The sequence below is a fragment of the Hylobates moloch genome, unplaced genomic scaffold, assembly GCF_009828535.3.
Source record: "Hylobates moloch isolate HMO894 unplaced genomic scaffold, HMol_V3 SCAFFOLD_8, whole genome shotgun sequence".
Classification (NCBI taxonomy): Eukaryota; Metazoa; Chordata; class Mammalia; order Primates; family Hylobatidae; genus Hylobates; species Hylobates moloch.
Genome location: NW_026652283.1, coordinates 605,841 through 625,762, shown reverse-complemented (window position 1 = coordinate 625,762; position 19,922 = coordinate 605,841). Strand labels below are relative to the sequence as shown.

The 19,922-nt window shown below is 45.8% G+C and overlaps 1 protein-coding gene across 3 annotated transcripts in view; it reads left to right on the top strand.

Annotated features, from left to right (window-relative positions):
• NINJ2 (ninjurin 2) overlaps window positions 1-19,922 on the top strand; it is a 94,669-nt gene that overhangs the window by 49,612 nt on the left and 25,135 nt on the right. Inside the window, exon 1 of one of the 3 annotated variants that reach the window (XM_032159237.2) lies at window positions 779-849. The exons of the other annotated variants lie outside the window; for them this stretch is intronic. Coding sequence (XP_032015128.1) covers window positions 838-849 — 12 coding nt within the window. The 5' untranslated portion in view covers window positions 779-837. Of the gene's footprint in view, window positions 1-778; window positions 850-19,922 lie in introns of those variants that run through there. 3 annotated transcript variants of the gene reach the window in all.

The window sequence follows — 19,922 nt, the reverse complement described above, 5'->3', positions numbered from 1 at the left end:
AAAAAAGAAAGAGAAAAAAAAAGGGGAAAGAAAGAAAGGCGGGCAGGCCTGGGGACGATGTGCCTCTTCCTCTATCGTAACTTAGGGCCCAGAAAAGGAAGTTCTCGGGACAGATTACAGAAGTGAATTTGGTAACAGAGTTCTTTAAAGAATAGATGTCCAGGCCAGGTGCTGTGGCTCATGCCTGTAATCCCAGCATTTTGGGAGGTCGAGGCAGGTGGATCAACTGAGGTCGGGAGTTTGAGACCAGCCTGGCCAACATGGTGAAACCCTGTCTCTACTAAAAAGACAAAAAATTAGCTGGGTATGGTGGTGGGTGCCTGTAATTCCAGCTACTTGGGAGGCTGAGGCAGGAGAATCACTGGAACCTGGGGGGCGGAGGTTGCAGTGAGCTGAGATCGCACCATTGCACTCCAGCCTGGGCAACAAGAGCGAAACTCCGTCTCAAAAAAAAAAAAAAAAAAAGAATTGATTTCCAGTGCTGTGGTTGTCCTTGTAATAGCCCAGTTCTGCTAAACAAGGGTGAGTTGAAGTTGTCTCCCTCAGACTCTAGAGCCACATATTAAGTCCCTGCCTGGTAACCCCCTCCTGCGGCTAGGCTGAACAGAGTCGCTCAGAGCAGCTAACCCACCAGTGAAGCTGTGGTGGGCATCTGCTGCATGCAGGGCCCTGGGCTGGCTGCTGTGAGGACCCACGGGGGCAGAAGGCTGTGCTCGCTGACCCTCTTCCTCTTAGCCACCAGGCTGACCTCGTTTTCTGTTGAGACTTCCTGTTCTCCAGTAATTGCTTGGTGGGGCAAGAGGCTTCAGTTCCAAGTCAGCAAATGGGATCTGAGTCATGATGTATATGGTAAGTGTGCCTCTGCCCACGGTATCTTCACCAGCTCAGCACTGGGTGCTGGGCGCTGGGGACTGGGCAGGTGAGGACGGCTGCCAGAGGGGCTGATTTTCACTCACACAAAAGCATTGATTCTGTGTCTGCTGGGTGTCCGGCAACGTGTGTGTGCACGTGCACTTGTCAGGATGGGGAAGGCAGAAGAGTGGAAATGACTCTGAAAAGTTAGGGCCCAAAATGGACTTTGTAGCTTTTGGCCCCAGTGATGCCAAGATGAAGTAGGCTAGTAGGACAGCTGGGAACAGAAAGAGGCCCAGACTTGGAGTCAACTTGGGATCACGCTCTGGCTACAACTAAAATGTGTGACCTTCCATGGTCAAACATTATTTCTCTCCTTCATCTTTTTTTTCTTTTTTTAAGACAGGGTCTTGCCACTCTGTTGCCCAGGCTGGAGTGTAGTGGCGCGATCTCGGCTCACTGCAAGCTCCGCCTCCCGGGTTCACGCCATTCTCCTGCCTCAGCCTCCTGAGTAGCTGGGACTACAGGCGCCCGCCACCTCGCCCGGCTAATTTTTTGTATTTTTAGTAGAGACGGGGTTTCACCGTGTTAGCCAGGATGGTCTTGATCTCCTGACCTCATGATCTGCCCGCCTCGGCCTCCCAAAGTGCTGGGATTACAGGCGTGAGCCACCGCGCCCGGTGTTTTCCCTATTGTTTTAAATAAAAGGATGATGACGCCTTGCTCTGCTCACAAGGACTACAAAATGGAAAAGAGAATTGGGCTGTGAGCCTTGCGAAGGCCCGCTCTGCGTTTTACTCATCTTTGCAGCCCCTTCAGCACCTAGCGTGACGCCGTGTGTGTGTTCAGCACCTAGTGTGGCGCTGTGTGTGTGCATTAATTCTTCTGTGAGCGACTGTTGCCTAGATTGAATTAAACAACAACAACCCAGAAAGTAGCTGGTCCACTTTCCATATTAGAAAACAGAGACCCAGAGAGGGACAGTGACTTGCCTCAGGTCACCTAGGCTAGCTGGGAAGATGAAACAGGGACCTGACACGTGCCCTGCATTCAGTTGGCGTCAGTGTCCTTCTTTTCCAGGTGGCAGCATCAGGACGTAGAATCCAGATCTTTTCCTCTGACACCTCCGCTCTTGCACCTCACCACATTGCTGAGTTATTCATATTTAGCTGAAGCCAGCTGGCTAGTGAGGGCTGAGATGGGATTAGCTGGCAGGAGGACTGCTGCTGACACCTTGTCCACCAAGCTGCCCCTGTGCCACGGCCTGGTCCAGTGGCTAAAGGGCAGGAGATCTGGAGCCAGGTTGCCTGGGTTGGACTCCCAGTTCTGCCGTTTGCTAGTTGTGTAATCTCATTTAATGTCTCATTTATGTCTCAGCTTTCTCATCTGTAAAATGAGGATTGCAATTGTATTTGACCTCATGAAGTTGTCGTGAGAATTAGATGAATTAAAATATGTACTTAGAAAAGTGCCAGGCAGGTAATAAGCACAGTATTAAGTGCTTGCTATTATTCAAGGGGAACGTTCGGCTTTTATTGCCGTAGTGGTGGTTGCAGAGTTGATGACTATGGTCAACCTTCACAAGGATGGACGTTGGATGATGGTAGAGTTTGTTGTTGCTGAATGGGATAAGATTCCTAAAGATAGTCTAAAGGACTGGGGACTCTAGCATATAAATTCTTGGAGGGCTGCTGTGCTTGGTAAAGACTCTTAAAGGTTGAGTACGGTGCCACGTAATTGGTGGATAATTCGAAAACAGTGACCGCTAGCTCCTAGGGAGGCTCCAGACCTTGGATACTCATCCTCCATCCGTCCACAGCCACCGAGGGCCCAGATGGGTGGATACTCATCCTCCATCCGTCCACAGCCACCGAGGGCCCAGATGGGACACTAGATCCTACAAGCACACTCCCCTTTAAGCCCCAGCTTCCATTCAAATTTGCTTGCATTGGAAAGGCAACGGAACTCCCAGCACAAAGACAGTGGCTGACGGCCAAAGGCCTGGAGCCAGGAAAACTATGTGACAGGCAACTTTGCTTCTGCCAAGAATGAGGATGTGATTTCCTACCTCCACCCTGTAGCAGGCCCCCAGCCTCCTCTCATCCCCATTCCCCTTCCACCCCCAGTCCTATGGGCCACAGGTTTCTGCCTGAAAAAGCAATTTGGAGCTGCTCACACAGGATATCCCTCCTGACCTACTTCCTGAGTGCTGGGGCAGAATGCTTGCTCTGCTGAGAAAGGTGGCATTAGCTCAGCATTCCCCCAGCCAAGCATCCTACCGGATCTGACTGTCAATCACTCACTCACAGCCAATGGCCACGCCTGAGAAGGGTTTTCTTAATGGCTTTCCTATGTCAATACCTGGGCTGAGTAACCCAACAGGCTCCTGGAGTAGAGCTGAACCTGTTTCTTGGGATATTGTGCTTTCTGTCTTTTTGGTTGTGTACTTGCGTTTGTAATTTGGTGCAAAGCCACCGTTTCCCATGGTCCCAGGAACTCTTTCTGAGGTTGTAATTCCAAAGTATTTCTACTCCAGTCATCATCATCATCACCATCCCTTACAGAGTACCTACTATGTAGTCAAATATTTTACCTACTATCCCTAATATGCTCGCCACCGTACCTTGCAGGGTGGATATATCAGGACAGTGCTTCTCGGACTCCGATGTGGCTGTAAGTCACCTGGGAATCCTGCTAAAATGCAGATTCTGGTTGAGTAGATCTGGGGGAGGCCTGAGGTTCTGCATTTCCAGCAAGCTCCCAGGTTCTAATATCTTGAGTAGCAATATATCAGGAGAAATTTTTTGGTTGCAAGTGACTGAAATGCAATGTGAACTAGTTAAACAAGAAGTGGAATTTATTACAAGGGTATCTGGTGTCTCACAAAGCCAAAGGACAGGATTGCAGCTGGGCCTCCGGAAGAGTTGGGGCCAGGGATTCAAATGCCAGGAGGAGCCTCTTGGTCTCCTGACTACTTTCTCCATGCACCCAATTCAAAGCGTCGTCCTCTCTCCCTCCCTTCCTTTGCTCCACTCTTTCTTCCTTTCCCCTCTGTTCTGCTTAGTGCCAAAGCAACTCGGCCCACAGTCCTGTGGGTTCCACGTCTTCGTCCTTAATTTTGGTGGCGCACATCTTCCAGTAACTCCCTAAGAAAGTGAGCAAAGGAAGGACAATTTTTGTGGACTAACTTACCTAAACCGTCTTCCCGCAATTGCTAGTGGGTTGAGTATAGAATTGTAGCTTCCAGTGTGGCTGCTGTGACATCCAGTGCCATTTCACTCCTCTGTCCTCTGGAGCTCATGTCTGGAAGTTGTTAGATTCCTTCTGACCTCCAGTTCCAAAAGTTGACAATGATGTGGCTTGGGGTGAGTTATTCCTCATTCATTATATGGGGCACTTGGTGAGTCCTTTTGACCCCAAAATTGATGCTTTCTGCTCTAGAAAAAAAAATCTGAATTGTTTATTTAACAATTTTTGCCTTTCTCTTTTCTTTGTTCAACCGATCTTGAACTCTCAGTGTTAGGGTGTTGGATCTTCTGAGGTGATCCTTTGATTTTGTCTTTTGAATCCAATTTTTTATCTCTTTATCTTTTTGTTTTACTTTCTATGAGATTTTATAAACGTTTCTCTATCTTAAGTTGAATTTTTAATTTTTATATTTTTAATTTCATATTTTTAGTTTCCAAGAGTTCTCTTTTCTTTGATCTCCAAATATTCCTTTTTGAAATAGAATATTGGCTGGGCAAGGTGGCTCATGCCTGTAATCCCAGCACTTTGGGAGCCTGAGGCAGGCAGATGGCTTGAGGCCAGGAGTTCTAGACAAGCCTGGGCAACGTCTCTATTAATAATTTTTAAAAATAATAAATAAACTACAATAAGACAATTCTTTTTTCATTGATGGAATAGCTTCTCTTTTTTCTCTGGAGATATTATTATTCTTTTCCTTTTTTGCACTTTTCTTCTGCTCCCTACATTCTCTCTCTCTCTCCTCTCTTATCTCTTTATTTTGGTCTCCACCTCTCATGTAGGCTTTTTGTGTATATTAAAGAGTGCGGCACCAAAAAGCTTACTGGAAGGAGAACTAAGTTGTGAAGGACAGAGTAGAGCTTTTCATTGTACCTTTTGAATCTTTTGAGTTCTGAACCATATTAATATAGAACCCATTCAAAAAACAAACCCCAAAACCCCTCATCTTCAAGGTTATGTGAAGCTTTATGTGCATGGGTAGGGCTTGTTTGCTGGGGAGCTTCACTGCAGAAATGTAGGGTGGGTGTTAGCTTCTTTGCTGAGTGGACTCCAGATGTCAGTGTCTTAATGTCGTCTCTCTAGGTTATGTCATCTTTTTTATTTTTTATTTTTGTCTCGCTCTGTCTCTCTGGCTGGAGCGCAGTGGTGCAATTATGGCTCACTGCAGCTTCGAACTCCTGGGCTCAAGCGATCCTCCAGCCTCAGCCTCCCAAATAGCTGGGACTACAGGCACATGTGCTATTCCCAGCCCCAAGGTAGTCTTTTCTGATAGGAATCGTCTGGACTTCTGTCTGGGGATAGGTGTTGGGGGAGGGCATAAGCCTAGCTGCCAGTTTTCGAGAATGAAAGTGGGAGGACAGCTGGGTATCCCAGTGTTCTGAATGCAGATTTTCAGCAGTTGCCTCAACCCTCTCCCCATCACGCACAGCCGAGCCTGCCGGCCTCTAGAGCAGCACTTTGCAGACTACCTATGGGGAAGGCGCAGTTTTGAAACTCCCATTCTGTCAGGGACATGTACGTGGCCCTGCCGGGCGTGAGTAGGCCGCACCTCACACGGCACACATCTCACTCTGGGAGTTTAGAGATCCAAACTGGCCTGTATCCTTCAGCCAGGAGAACCCACTGATCACACACTGAGTGCTGAAGCAACGTCAAACTTCCGTGAAAATCCTAAACACATATTCTTGCTTCCTGTACTTATCTTATTGGAGCTAGTAACAGTTTTTGGACCTAAACCAGTTCCTGGACCACACCGCAAGAGCACTGCTCTGGTAAACACAAACCTCTGGTCACCTGCCTTGGGGAGCATCTGTCAACAGGCTTTGAGGGGGTGGTGAAGGAATCGGGAGGGTTGAACTGCTCTGTAAATAGACTTTCAGCCCATCCTCTATCTCAGGTCTATACCTCGTTCCTACCTCCCTTGCACCTGTGTCTCCACATCCAGTGCCTTCCTGGATTCCTCGTATCCTGTTGGTTCCTTCCTGCAAGCATCAGGCTGTGGCTTTTTTTGCTATTGTTGTTGCTGGGACTGAGTCTCGCTCTATCGCCCAGGCTGGAGAACAATGGCACCATCTCAGCTCACTGCAACCTCCGCCTCCCAGGTTCAAACAATTCTTGTGCCTCAGCCTCCCGAGTAGCTGGGATTACAGGTGCCCACCACCACACCCAGCTAATTTTTGTATTTTTAGTAGAGCTGGGTTTCACCATGTTGGCCAAGCTGGTCTCGAACTCCTGACCTCAAGTGATCCGCCCACCTCAGCCTCCCAAAGTGCTGGGATTACAGGCGTGAATCACCGCACCTGGACAGGCTGTGGCCTCTATTGCTTGGCCAAGACATTCATTTACTACTGCTTGTTCTACTTATTTCCTCTCCCAGTCTATTTTGTTCTCACAGCTTATACTTTAAAAAATCCCTTTACTATTGTTAAGATAGCAATACTCCCCAAATTGGTCTACAGATTTAATGCAGTTCCCATCAAAACCCCAGCAGACTTTGCAGAGCTGATCGTAAAACTGTACGGAATTTCAAGGAACCCAGAATGGCTCAAATGATCTTGAAAAAGAAGACTGGAGGACTCACGCGTCCCAACAGGAAAACTTACTACAAAGCTACAGTAATCAAGATACTGTGATGCTGGCATAAGGACAGACATATACATCAATCGTACGACGATTCAGTGGAGGGAAAGAAGGGTCTTTTTGGCCAGGTGCAGTGACTCATGCCTGTAGTCCCAGCACTTTGGGAGGCTGAGGCGGGCAGATCACTTGAGGTCAGGAGTTCGAAACCAGACTGGCCAAGATGGCAAAACCCCGTCTCTATTAAAAATACAAAAATTAGCCAGGTGTGGTGGTGCGTGCCTGTAGTCCCAGCTACTCAGGGGGTTGAGGCAGGAGGATCGCTTGAACCTGGGAGGCAGAAGTTGCAGTGAGCCAAGATTGTACCACTGCACTCCAGCCTGGGTGACAGAGTGAGACTCTGTCTCAAAAAAAAAAAAAAGAATAGTCTTTTCAACAAATGGTGCTGGGACAACTGGATGTCCACATGGAAAAGAATAAAGTTGGACTCTTACCTCATACCATGTGCAAAAATTAATTAAAATGGATCATAGACTTAAATGTAAAAGCTAAAATCTAAAATTCTTAGAACAAAATATAAGTAAACCGTGATGCAGGAAAGCCTTCTTAGATATGACACCAAAAGCACAGTAACAAAGGAAAAATGCACTGGGATTCATGAATATTAAAAAATGTTGTGTTTCAAATGGCACCATCAAAGAAGTGAAGAGAATCCAGATAATGGGAGAAATATTTACAAATCATATATCTTATAAGGGACTTGTATACAGAATATATAAAGCACTCTTACAACTTTATAATAAAAAGACAAATAATCAAATTTTAGGGCAAATGAGCTGAATAAACATTTTTCCAAAGAAAATATACAAATGGCTAATAAGCACATCGAAAGATGTTTAACATCATTAGTCAGCAAGAAAATATAAACTCAAAACCGCAAACAGGCCCAGTGTGGTGGCTCATGCCTGAAATCCTAGCACTTTGGGAGGTGGAAGCAGAAGGATTGCTTGAGCCCAGTTCAAGACCAGCCTGGGCAACATAGTGAGATCTCATCGCTACAAAAAAAATTAAAAATTAGCTGGGCATGGTGGCCCATGTGCCTGTAGCTCTAACTAGTCAAGAGGCTGAGGTGGGAGGATCACTTGAGCCCAGGAGGTCCAGGCCTCAGTGAGCCATGACTGCACCACTGCACTCCAGCCTGGGCAACAGAGTGAGACCCTGTCTCAAAAAATAAAGCAAAAGAAAACCCACAATGAGACAGCACTTTACACTCATTAGGAGACTGTTATTTTAAAAAAGCAGATAATAACAAGTCTTGGTAAGGACGTGGAGAAACTGGAAACTCCTACATTACCAGCCGGAATGCAAAAGGGTGCAGTCACTTTGGAAAACAGTCTGGCAGTTCCTCAAAAAGCTAATCACAGAGGTACTGTATGACCCAGCAATTAACTCCACTCCTAGGTATATACATTCACACAATGAACCAGTGTGCTTAGCAGCATTATTTATAATAGTGAAAAGGTGGAAACAACTCAAATTCCTATCAGCTGAGGAATGTATAAGCAAAATGTATATCCAGTGAAATATCTATTCAATGATAAAAAGAAACGAAGGACTGAAACATGCTACAGCATGAATGAACTTTGAAAACATTATGCTGGCCAGGCACAGTGGCTCAGGCCTGTAATCCCAGCACTTTGGGAGGCCGAGGCGGGCGGATCATGAGGTCAGGAGATCGAGACCATCCTGGCTAACACGGTGAAACCCCATCTCTACTAAAAATTCAAAAAATTAGCCGGGCGAGGTGGTGGGTGCCTATAGTCCCAGCTACTCGGGAGGCTGAGGCAGGAGAATGGCGTGAACCCCGGGGGCGGAGCCTGCAGTGAGCTGAGATCGCGCCACTGCACTCCAGCCTGGGCGACAGCGAGACTCCGTCTCAAAAAAAAAGAAAACATTATGCTAAATGAACATCACAAAGGACCACAGAGTATGTGATCCCACTGATAGGAACTATCTAAAATCGATACAGACAGAAAGTAGATTAGTGGTTGCCTAGGCCGGGGCTGGGGATAAGGAAGGGATGGGCACTGGGTTCCTTTTGGGGATGATGAAAATGTTCTGGAATCGATTGTGATGATGTTTGCACAACTCTGTAAATACTAAAAGCCACTGAACCGTACACTTTAAATAGGTGAATTGTGTGGCGTGTGATTGATGGCTCAGTCTGCAGTTGTCCAGTGTCATCCCCACCGAGTGTGGAAGTCTCCAGCGTACCTTATGCATGGGGCTCCTCAGTCATCACCACACAGGACATCGGATCTGAAGTGACACAGCTGTTCTTAATTGAATGGTTATTTAATTAAGGGATTGCTACTGGCTTCATTTGGGGATGTCAGTACCTTAAAATGGTGTTTATCAAGTCAGGCAGATAAATAAACTGGGTCAGACTCTACTCTCTTATTCCCATGGAAATCATTTTATTTTATTTTATTTTATTTATTTATTTTGACACAGAGTCGCACTCTATCGCTCAGGCTGATCTTGGCTCACTGCAACCTCCGCCTCCCAGGTTCAAGTGATTCTCCTGCCTCACCCTCCCGAGTAGCTGGGATTACAGGCACCTGCCACCACACCCAGATAATTTTTTTGTATTTTTAGTAGAGATGGGATTTCGCCATGTTGGCCAGGCTGGTCTAGAATGAATTCCTGGCCTCAAGTGATCTGCCCACCTCGGCCTCCCAAAGTGCTGGGATTACAGGCATGAGCCACCGCACCTGGCTATTTGTTTTATTTTTTATTTTTTTAACTTTATTTATTTATTTTGAGACGGAGTCTTCGCTCTGTCGCCCAAGCTGGAGTGCAGTGGCGCGATCTCAGCTTACTGCAAGCTCCGCCTCCCAGGTTCACGCCATTCTCCTGCCTCAGCCTCCCGCATAGCTGGGACTACAGGCGCCCGCCACCAAGCCCGGCTAATTTTTTGTATTTTTAGTAGAAACAGGGTTTCACCAGGTTAACCAGGATGGTCTCGATCTCCTGACCTCGTGATCCGCCCGCCTCGGTCTCCCAAAGTGCTGGGATTACAGGCGTGAGCCACCGCTCCCGGCCTGTTTTATTTTTTTAAAGTTAATTTTTAAAAAGATATATTTTTAAATTCATAGTAAATAATACAAAAAGCACCTACCTAGTCACATGCATTCTAAATGAGGATGCACACTCAGTTCATGCATTTATTCCACAAATTCGGAGCATTCACAATGTGCTGCCTCCTCCGCCAGGTTCTGTAAACGCAGGAGAGAGCAAATCATAGGGAGGAGAGAGCTAAATAGTAAGTCTTCTGGTCAGGTGGACCTATTTTCAAAGGTCAGAGATCTCCCTACCAAAGGAATTGGGAGTGTTTTAACTATTGAGAGTTCAGATAGATTTCTACGTATCTTGTTTTCACCCTTTGAAAACTCAAGATTGATTTTTTTTAATTACGTAAATACTAGAACAACCCTAACAAATAGAAAAAAATAAACTTACAATTCTGGGCCAGGCACGGTGGCTCATGCTTGTAATCCCAGCACTTTGGGAGGCCGAGGCGGGAGGATTGCCTGAGCTTGGGAGGTCAACATTGCAGTGAGCTATGATCACGCCATGCACTCCAGCCTGGGCAGCAGAGGGAGACTGTCTCAAAACACACACACACACACACACACACACACACACACACACACACACACACCAAAAAAAATTCTGCCACCCGCCTTGCCATCCGTCTAATTTCAAACTGTTTCTCCACTCCACACTTTTTAATTTAATTTAACTTTATTTTATTATTTATTTGTTTTTTGAGGTGGAGTCTCCCTCTGTTGCCCAGGCTGGGGTGCAGTGGCACCATCTCAGCTCACTGCAACCTTCGCCTCCCAGGTTCAAGTGATTTTCCCGCCTCAGCCTCCTGAGTAGCTGGGACTACAGGTGTGCATCACATCCATGCCCAGCTAACTTTTTTTGTATTTTAGTTAGAGATGGGGTTTCACCATGTTGCCCAGGCTGGTCTCGAACTCTGAACTCAGGCATTCTGCCCGCCTCGGCCTCCCAGAGTGCTAGGATTACAGGCCTAAGCCACCGCACCTGGCCCCCACCCATTTTGTAAAGCCTCTAGCTCCATCTCCCTCGTTATCTTGACCACCTTTTCCCCTCATAGCCTTGACCACCTTCATTGCATGTCTCCCAGAAGGACCCAGCTGCAAGGACCTCCCAAGATCACTGAGAAATTCAGCCCCGAGGAATTGAAGCTTGGAGGTAGCCAAGACCCCCCGGTGGCTCAGGCGTTCGGAAATGCGAATCTCAACGCCAATTTGCTTCTGGGCACATTCCTCAGACTCAGAAACCAGGCAGGGGAGGGCTGAGTATCGGGGCCCTGGCAGCTGGACAGAAGGAGGGGGGCTGGGCCAGAGCTGTGCAAACCTTGGCATCAGAGGTATCCTGAGTGCACGGCTGCTCCTGTGCCCAGAGATGGGCGATGGCAACACTAGCACTATGGTGAATCGGCGGCGGCATCTCAGGGAGGAATACGAGCCCCCCGGGCACGCTGGGGTGCAGGTCTGACCAAGCTGAGGAGGAGAGGCAGTAGGCCAAGCGCAGTCGTGGGGCTGGAAGGGCCTCCACACTTCCAGACTTGCTGGGACTGAGTGGTCCCAATCCCCCAATTCTACTGAGGCAAGTCAGGGTTCAAATCCCAATAAAGCCACAAATATGCGTGGCATCCTGATAAGTCTCTTAGCCTCTCTGTGTTGTTTTCTCACCAGTAGATGGGGAGATAATACCCCCTCGTAGGATGTTGCAGAAATCATGTGGTGAAGTCTTACGCAGCTCTGCTGCTCAACGCGTGATGGCTTGTGCTGTAGCTGGGACACTCACCCTTTTCTTGGGGGCTATGACCCCCCCAAATGTCTAAGATTTATCTTTGTTTTTCTCATTTCTTATCCACTGACAAATTAACTGGGGCGGGGGGAGGAATGCTTTTTTTTGAGACGAAGTCTCGCTCTTATCCCCCAAGCTGTAGTGCGATGGCGCAATCTCGGCTCACTGCAACCTCCGCCTCCCGGGTTCAAGAAATTCTCCTGCCTCAGCCCCCCGAGTAGCTGGGATTACAGGCATGCGCCACCACACCTGGCTAGTTTTTTGGTATTTTTAGTGAAGACGGGGTTTCTCCATGTTGGCCAAGCTGGTCTCGAACTCCTGACCTCAGGTGATCCACCCGCCTCGGCCTCCCAAAGTGCTGGGATTACAGGCATGAGCCACTGCGCCTGGCCTGGAATACTTTCTAAATTTGTGCTTTATTTATTTCAATATTTCTCTCTTTTTTGGCTGGTACAAGAAATACATCCTTGTAACAAAAATACAAGCATCGTAGGCTGGGCGCGGTGGCTCACGCCTGTAATCCCAGCACTTTGGGAGGCCGAGGCAGGTGGATCACTTGAGCCCAGGAGTTTGAGACCAGCCTGGCCAACATGGTGAAACCCTGTCTTTACCAAAAATATGAAAACTAGCCGGGTGTGGTGGTGCACATCTGTGGTCCCAGGTACTTGGGAAGCTGAGGTGGGAGGATTGCTAGAGCCCGGAAGTCGGGCTGCAGTGAGCCGTGATTGTGCCACTGAACTGCAGCCTGGGTGACAAAGAAAGACCCTGCCTCAAAAAAAAAGTTAAAATTAAAATATTGTAGAAAATAATATTAAACAGGATTTAAAATTTCCCTTAATTCTATCAGCCAAAGATAATTGCTATTAACAGTTTGCTGTCTATTAGGTGGACCTCAAATGACTCTAATTAGATTGAATTGATGACCACGTTTTAAATGTCTCCCTCTTTCTCCTCATTTCTCACAGCCCAAGCTGAGTCATGGGTGAGCTCCTTCGAAAGTGGCCTGTGGCCAGGTCCACAGCACTCACACCTTAGCCATAACCCTGTCTGGTAAGATGGGCAAGCTCGGGCAACCCTCTCCAGTCCTCTCTGGAATCCACTGCCAGTTTCCTCCCTCTGGGCAGAGGAAGGGCAAGGAGGAGGGTGGAGGCGGAATGGAGCTGTGGACACAGCTACCTGCTAAAGGTAGATCCGCACTTACCCCCTCGGTGCCCCGGGGGATGTCAGTGAAAACACCTGTGAAGCAGCCAGGTATGGAAACATCCTTCCGCATACCAGAAGCAGGGTGTTGGCAAAGTGCTGTCTGTACGTATCTATACACAGACACACACGCATACACACACATTATACACGATTGTGTGTGTGAGCGGTTCTTCCCTTTCCCACCCGTTAACAAGCTCATTTCCTTACAGGAAGCATATCTGCAGATGCTCGTGTTTCTATACGGGAGACCAAGCTTTCTCCACATGGGGCCTCCTACCTACACGAATTAGCCCAGGGCTACCAAGAGAAATCCTACTAGTGATAATAAATGTTCCTTTAAACCAGAAGGGTCCGGCATTATACTACAGGGCTTCAACAAGGCAAAGGCCTCTGGCCCCTCTGGCCTTTAATAGCCCAGCATTCCCCAAAAGCAACAATGCCCCAGACCCTCCACACCTTCAATGTGGAGTTGGCTGTACTGCAGAGGCGGAGCCTCCTGCGATACTTCTTGGTGTTCATTGTTAATGGCAACTCCCACTAATACATTCACCTCTTCTTCAGCTTCTAAGATTCTATCTCCTCCATGAAATGTTCTTGGCCAATGGCAAGAGAAGGGGAAATTTCACTTGGCCCTACTTTGCCTCAAGGCACAATGTCTCGAGACTTCTTCAATTCATCATATACAAGGAACAGCTCCTTGGTTTTATGTAACATGAATAATATGTGCTGCCTTTATTCTTTGATTTGTCTGACCTATTTTCACTTGTTTGTTCCTTGTAATCTTTAAGTCTGTCCATGTCAGACTACGTTCTCCTGTGTCACCGTGTTCTTAGTACAACCCTTAGTATCCTGGGTAAACAGTGGAAATCTCAAAAGCCCGTCTGTAAGAAAACGTATAATAGCAACACTAAGATTTATTGAGTGCCGCACACTCTTATAAGTACTTTACATGCATTAACCCAGGTAGTGCTCATAGCAACCCTGTCAGGAAGGCACCATTACCATTTTCATGCTACACATGGGGAAACTGAGGCACAGAAAGGGGAACTGACTTGCACAAGGGTCACACAGATGGTGGAACCAGGCATCAGCCAGAAACCCACAACCTACAACTGCTAACCATGTAGTGTTTCGCCTTCCATTTTTCCCCTTTGTATATAAAGGCATTTTGTTTTATTTTAGAAAACTGGGATCATGATTGTACTTAATAGGTGTGTTATTTGGTTTAGGGTATAAATTTGGAATAGTTATGACTTTTAATTTTAAAAAGTTTTTCATGTGACAGAAGCTTAACTTTTTTATGTTTATTAATCTTTTCCACTGTGAATTCTGCCATTTTTTTTCTTTTTTTTTTTTTAAACAGGGTCTCACTCTCGTCGTCCAGGCTGGAGTGGGATGGTGCAGTAATGGCTCACTGCAACCTCGACTTCCTGGGCTCAGGCGATCCTCCCACCTCAGCCTCCTGTAGCTGGGACTACAGGCACACGCCGCCACGCCCGGCTAATTTTTTGTATTTTTGGTAGAGACAGGATTGTGCCATGTTCCCCAGGCTGGTCCCCAACTCCTGGCCTCCAGGGATGTCCCTGCTTCAACCTCCGAAAGTGCTGGGATTATAGGTGTGAGCCACCGCACTCAGCTTGCCACTTTTTTATATTTGGAAAATTCTTCTCCATTGAGTCACTACTCCTGTCTTTGGTTTTATTGTTTGTTTCTTTCTTTCTTTTTAAACTTTATTTTTTTAGAGTAGTTTTAGATTCACAGAAAAATTCACAGCAAAATTGGGAGGAAGGTACAGAGACTCCTCATATGCCTCCTGTCCCTACATATGCACGGCCGCCCCCATTATCAGCATCCCCCAGCAGAGGGGTCCATTTGTTGCAGCTAATGATGCTGCGTTGACACATCATTATCACGCAACATCTATTGTTTACATTAGAGTTCACTCCTGCTGTTGTACGTTCTACAGTTTTGGACAAATGCATAAGGACGTATTTCCACCATCATACTCTCATACAGAGTATTTTCATTTTGGTAGCTTCCAAGTTTTGGCAATTATATATCAAGCTTCCGTAAACATCCACATGCAGATTTTTGTGTGAACATAAGTTTTCAGTTCATTTGGGAAAATCCCAAGGAGTGTGGTTGCTGGATCGTATGGAAGAATATGTTGAATTTTGAAAGAAATTGCCAAACTGTGTTCCAAAGTGGCTGTACCATTTTGCATTCCCACCAGCAATGAACAAGGAGGTTGTTCCACATCCTTGTCAGCATTTGGTATTGTCAGTGTTCTGGATTTTGGCCATCCTCATCAAATTGTTGTTTTAATATGCACCTTCCTGATGACATATCATGTGGACATCTTTTTATATACTTACTTGCCATTTTATGTCTTCATTGATGAGGGTCTGTGAAGAGGTCTTTGGCCCATTTTTTCAAATCAGGTTCATATTCTGATTGTTGAATTTTAAAAGTTTAAGAATTTACATATTTTAGATAACTGTCTTTTATCAGAAGTTTTTTTTGTTTTTTGTTTTTTTGTTTTATTTTCCCCTGAGATGGAGTTTAACTCTTGTTGCCCAGGCTGGAGTGCAATGGCATGATCTCGGCTCACCGCAACCTCCACCTCCCGGGTTCAAGCCATTCTCCTGCCTCAGCCTCCTGAGTAGCTGGGATTACAGGCATGCACCAACACGCCCGGCTAATTTTGTATTTTTAGTTGGCCAGACTGGTCTCGAACTTCCAACCTCAGGTGATCCACCCGCCTTGGCCTCCCAAAGTGCTGGGATTACAGGCGTGAGCCACCGCGCCTGGCCGGTATTTTCTGCAAATATTTACTCCCAGTCTGTGTCTTACCTTCTGATTCTCTTCACATTGTCTTTTACAGAGCAGAGGCTTTTAATTTAATAAAGTCCAGTTTATCAATTATTTCTTTCATGAATCTTGCATTTAGTGTTGTATATAAAAAGTCATATTGTTATGACACAACAATAACCTAGGATGGAAATCCTGCATCATCCTATCCTATGTTACGTTACGTCATCTGGATTTTCTCCTATGTTGCTGTCCAGGAGTTTTATAGTTTTGTGTTTTACATGCAGGTCTATGATCCATTTTGAGTTAACTTTTGCGAAGCATGTAGGTCTGTGTCTAGATTCTTTTGTTTTCTTTTTGCATGTGGATGTCCAATTATTACAGCACAATTAGTTGAAAAGAGTATCTTTGCTACATCGTATTATCTGTGCTCCTTTGTCAAAGATCAGTTGACTCTATTTATGTGGGTCTATTTCCGGACTCTATATTCTGTTCCATTGATCTACTTGTTTCCCCTTTTGATAATATCACACTGTGTTGACTACTGTAGCTTTGTATTAAGTAAGTCTTGAAGTTGGCTGCTGTCAGTCCTCTGGCTTTAGTTTTTTCTTTTAATATTGAGTTGGCTATTCTGCATCTTCTGCCTCTCTATGTAAACTTTAGAATCGGTTTGTTGATATCTACAAAATAACTTGCTGGGATTTTGATTGGGATTGCATTGAGTCTATAGAACAAGTTAGGAAGAACCGATGTCTTGACAATATTGAGTCTTTCTATTCATGAACATGGAATATCTCTCTATTTATTCAGTTGTTTTCTTTCTTTTTCTTCCTTTTTTTTGTTTTGTTTTTATTTTTTTTTTAAAAAATTGAGATGGGATCTTGCTATGTTGCCCAGGGTGGTCGTGAACTCCTGGACTCAAGTGATTCACCTACCTTGGCCTCCCAAAGTGTTGGAATTACAGTCAAGAGCCACAGCACCTGGCCCAGTTCTTTCATCAGAGTTTTGTAGTTTTCCTCATATAGCTCTTGTAAATATTTTGTTAGATTTATATGTCAGTAGTTCATTTTTATTGATACATAATATCTGTACATATTTATGAAGTACATGAGTAGTTGATTTTTTGAGCACTAATGTAATGGCATTGTGTATTTAATTTCAGATTCCACTTATTCGTTGATGATATATAGGAAAACAATGGACTTTTGTATATTAACCTTGTATCCTGCAACCTTGTAATAATTGCTTATTAGTTCCAGGGATTTTCTTTATTATTTTAGACTTACTTTATTATTTTCGATTTTCTACATAGACAATCTTGTCATCTGTAAACAAAGACAGTTTTGTTTCTTTCTTCCCAACCTGTATACATTTTTTTTCTCATCTTATTGCATTAGCCTGGAGTTCCAGTATGATGTTGAAAGGGAGTGGTGAGAGGGGATGTCTTGCCTTGTTCCCTGTCTTCGTGGAAAAGCTCTTAGTTTTTCACTATTAAGTGTGATGTTAGCTACAGGTCTTTTGTAGACATTCTTTATCAAGTTGAGGAGGTTTCCCTCTATTGTTTCTTTTTTACTTTTATTTAAGCTATTTGTAATTTATTTGATAAATAATTTGCCCCCTTCCCTGATAAGTTTGTGATGCCACTGCTGTTGCTGCTGCTGCTGCTTCTTTTCTTTCTTTTTCTTTTTCTTTTCTTTTCTTTCTTCCTCTTATTCTTCCACTTCCTCCTCCTCTTCCTCCTTCTCCTCATCCTCTCCCTCCTTCTCCTTCTGCTCCTCCTCCTCCTCCTTTTTGAGACAGGGTCTCACTCTGTCATCCAGGCTGAAGGCAGTGGCACACTCACGGTTCACTGCAGCCTCAACCTCCTGGGCTCAAGTGCTCCTCCCATCTCAGCCTCTTGAGTAGCTGGAACTACAGGCCTGCACCACCATGCCTGGCTAATTTTATTTTTTGTAGAGACACGGTTTTGCCCTGTTGCCCGGGCTAGTCTCAAACTCCTGGGCTTAAGTGATCCTCCTACCTCAGTTTCCCACAGTGCTGGGAAGCTGTGATGAAGATGGGAGCTTCATCCTTGTAACTCACAAATTTCTGATGAAGCTGGGAGCTTCATCACAGGCATGAACCACTGCGCCCCGCCTGTGATGCTTCTCTAACACTCACTAGGTTTTCAGATCTGTTTCAGAGTTGACTGAGTAGTAAATGTTGACGTATTGCAGGGAATTCTTGCCTTCTTATTCTTTTCTTCCCTTAAGAGTTGTTAGTAATTGTGCCTTAATATTTTACCAAATGAACAATGTAGTCATTACACCAAGTTAGTATTGCGGTGAACCTAATAAATTGAGAATGGGTCCTATATTTAACATAGATTTCTGGATTTTTTCCATTAAAAAATCTTCTTTCCTACTATATTTATAACATATGTATCCACTCTACTTTTGTCTATTCATTTTTTTCCCCGTTTTTTTTCTTGATTGCATTTTTAGGGAGAGGATTTATTTTCCTTTTCTTTAAAAAAATCCATTCTATAGTTTCATTTACTCAATCTACTGATATCCTTGTAACTCACAAATTTCTGTAATTATCTTAATTTTGTTCTTCCTTGCTGTTTTCCTAAGGTGTGTTTTATTGTTCTTTTCATGACTTTTCCGAGATGAATTTCAGTTGGCTTATTTTCACTAATTTTTATAAAGACAGTATTTATCCCTGAACAGAGCTTGGACTTGGACTACATTCCTTAGTATGTTCTGGTTCTTACAACTAACCAAATAATCTGTAACTGAATTTTTTTTTTATTTTGAGATGGAGTTTTTCTCTTGGTGCCCAGGCTGGAGGGCAATGGCACAATCTCGGCTCACTGCAACCTCCACCTCCTGGGTTCAAGCAATTCTCCTGCCTCAGCCTCCCAAGTAGCTGGGATTACAGGCATGCGCCACCATGCCCGGCTAATTTTGTATTTTCAGTAGAGACGGGGTTTCACCACGTTGGCCAGGCTGGTCTTGAACTCCTAATCTCAAGTGATCCGCCAGCCTCGACTTCCCAAAGTGCTGGGATTACAGGAGTGAGCCACCGCGCCTGGCCAGAGAAGCTAGTTATTCTGTTTCTTCATAATCTGTGTCTAATATCTTTCTCCATTTGTTCAACACCTTTTTGTTGGATATTCACAAGAATGTACCATGACGGGTCCACTCTGAATCCCTCCAGCAATGATAACTCCGTCATGTTATCTAGCAGCACCGAACTATTTTATATGTAGTGTGTCCTACTGTTGTCACAGCAACCCAGTGAGGTAGGGACTATCATTTACCCCATTTTGCACTTGGGGACACTATGGCTCAGACAACATAACTTGTCCAAGGTCACCTAGCTAGCAGGTAGTAAAGCCAGACTTGACCCCATTCTGACTTGAAAGTTCCCATTTTTCATGTCACAGATTAATGGAAAGTTCACCAAGAATGCAAACAAGATGTGCGTTTGGCTGCAGCCCGGTGGCTGGGGCTCCAGGCCTTCAGGCTAAAGGAACAGTTGGAAGGATGAGCAGAGCAGGAGGGGCAAGGGGGTGACCTGGGAAAAATGCCTGGGGCCCTCTGTTTGCTCAAAATTGACTAGTTAAGTCACACACCACACCTGCTGCCGGCCACTTCACTCTTTCAGAGGCTTTCCTGTTCCAGTGAGGCCAGAACCTGAGAAATATCTCTGAAGAAACACCCTTGGCCCTCGCAGCCAGCTCCCACAAAGCCTGGAGCACCCCAGCCCAGCTGCACGATGAGATAAGACGTGCCCAAGGGACCTGGGGAGAGAAGCCAGACTGGTGACACCGCACTGCTCCCTCCGTGACATCTGTTCACAGCAGACACTGTCCCTCCAGGGACTCGGAGCTCAGCCAAAAGGCCCCTGCTTTTAAGACCAGCTCTATGGAACTCCGCTAGCACCGCCCATAAGGCCAGCTCTATGGAACTCCGCTAGCACTGCCCATCCAGAGGGCTTCTGCGATCAGAATTGCCCCCAACCCTCTGACCAACGTAGTAGATGAGTCAGCACTCAGTCCTGGGCAGCAGGTCTTAGTAGTCATGACTAGGAGAAAGGACCTTGCATCAGGAGAGCGCACAGCCCCACGTTGTTGAGGTGTGTGCAGCTGGGCATGAGTGGCAGGGCTATTTCTGCCCAGCTACGTGCTGTCAGCAAGCAGGAGGTGAGGGGAGATGCTGCCGGGAATTGTAAGATCTAGGCATGGCACCCGCTGCTTGAACCCTGCTAAGGACTGGGGCCCCAACACCCTGCAGTACCTAAACTGCCCTGATGGTTGGTTCACACAAACCACATGAAGGTGA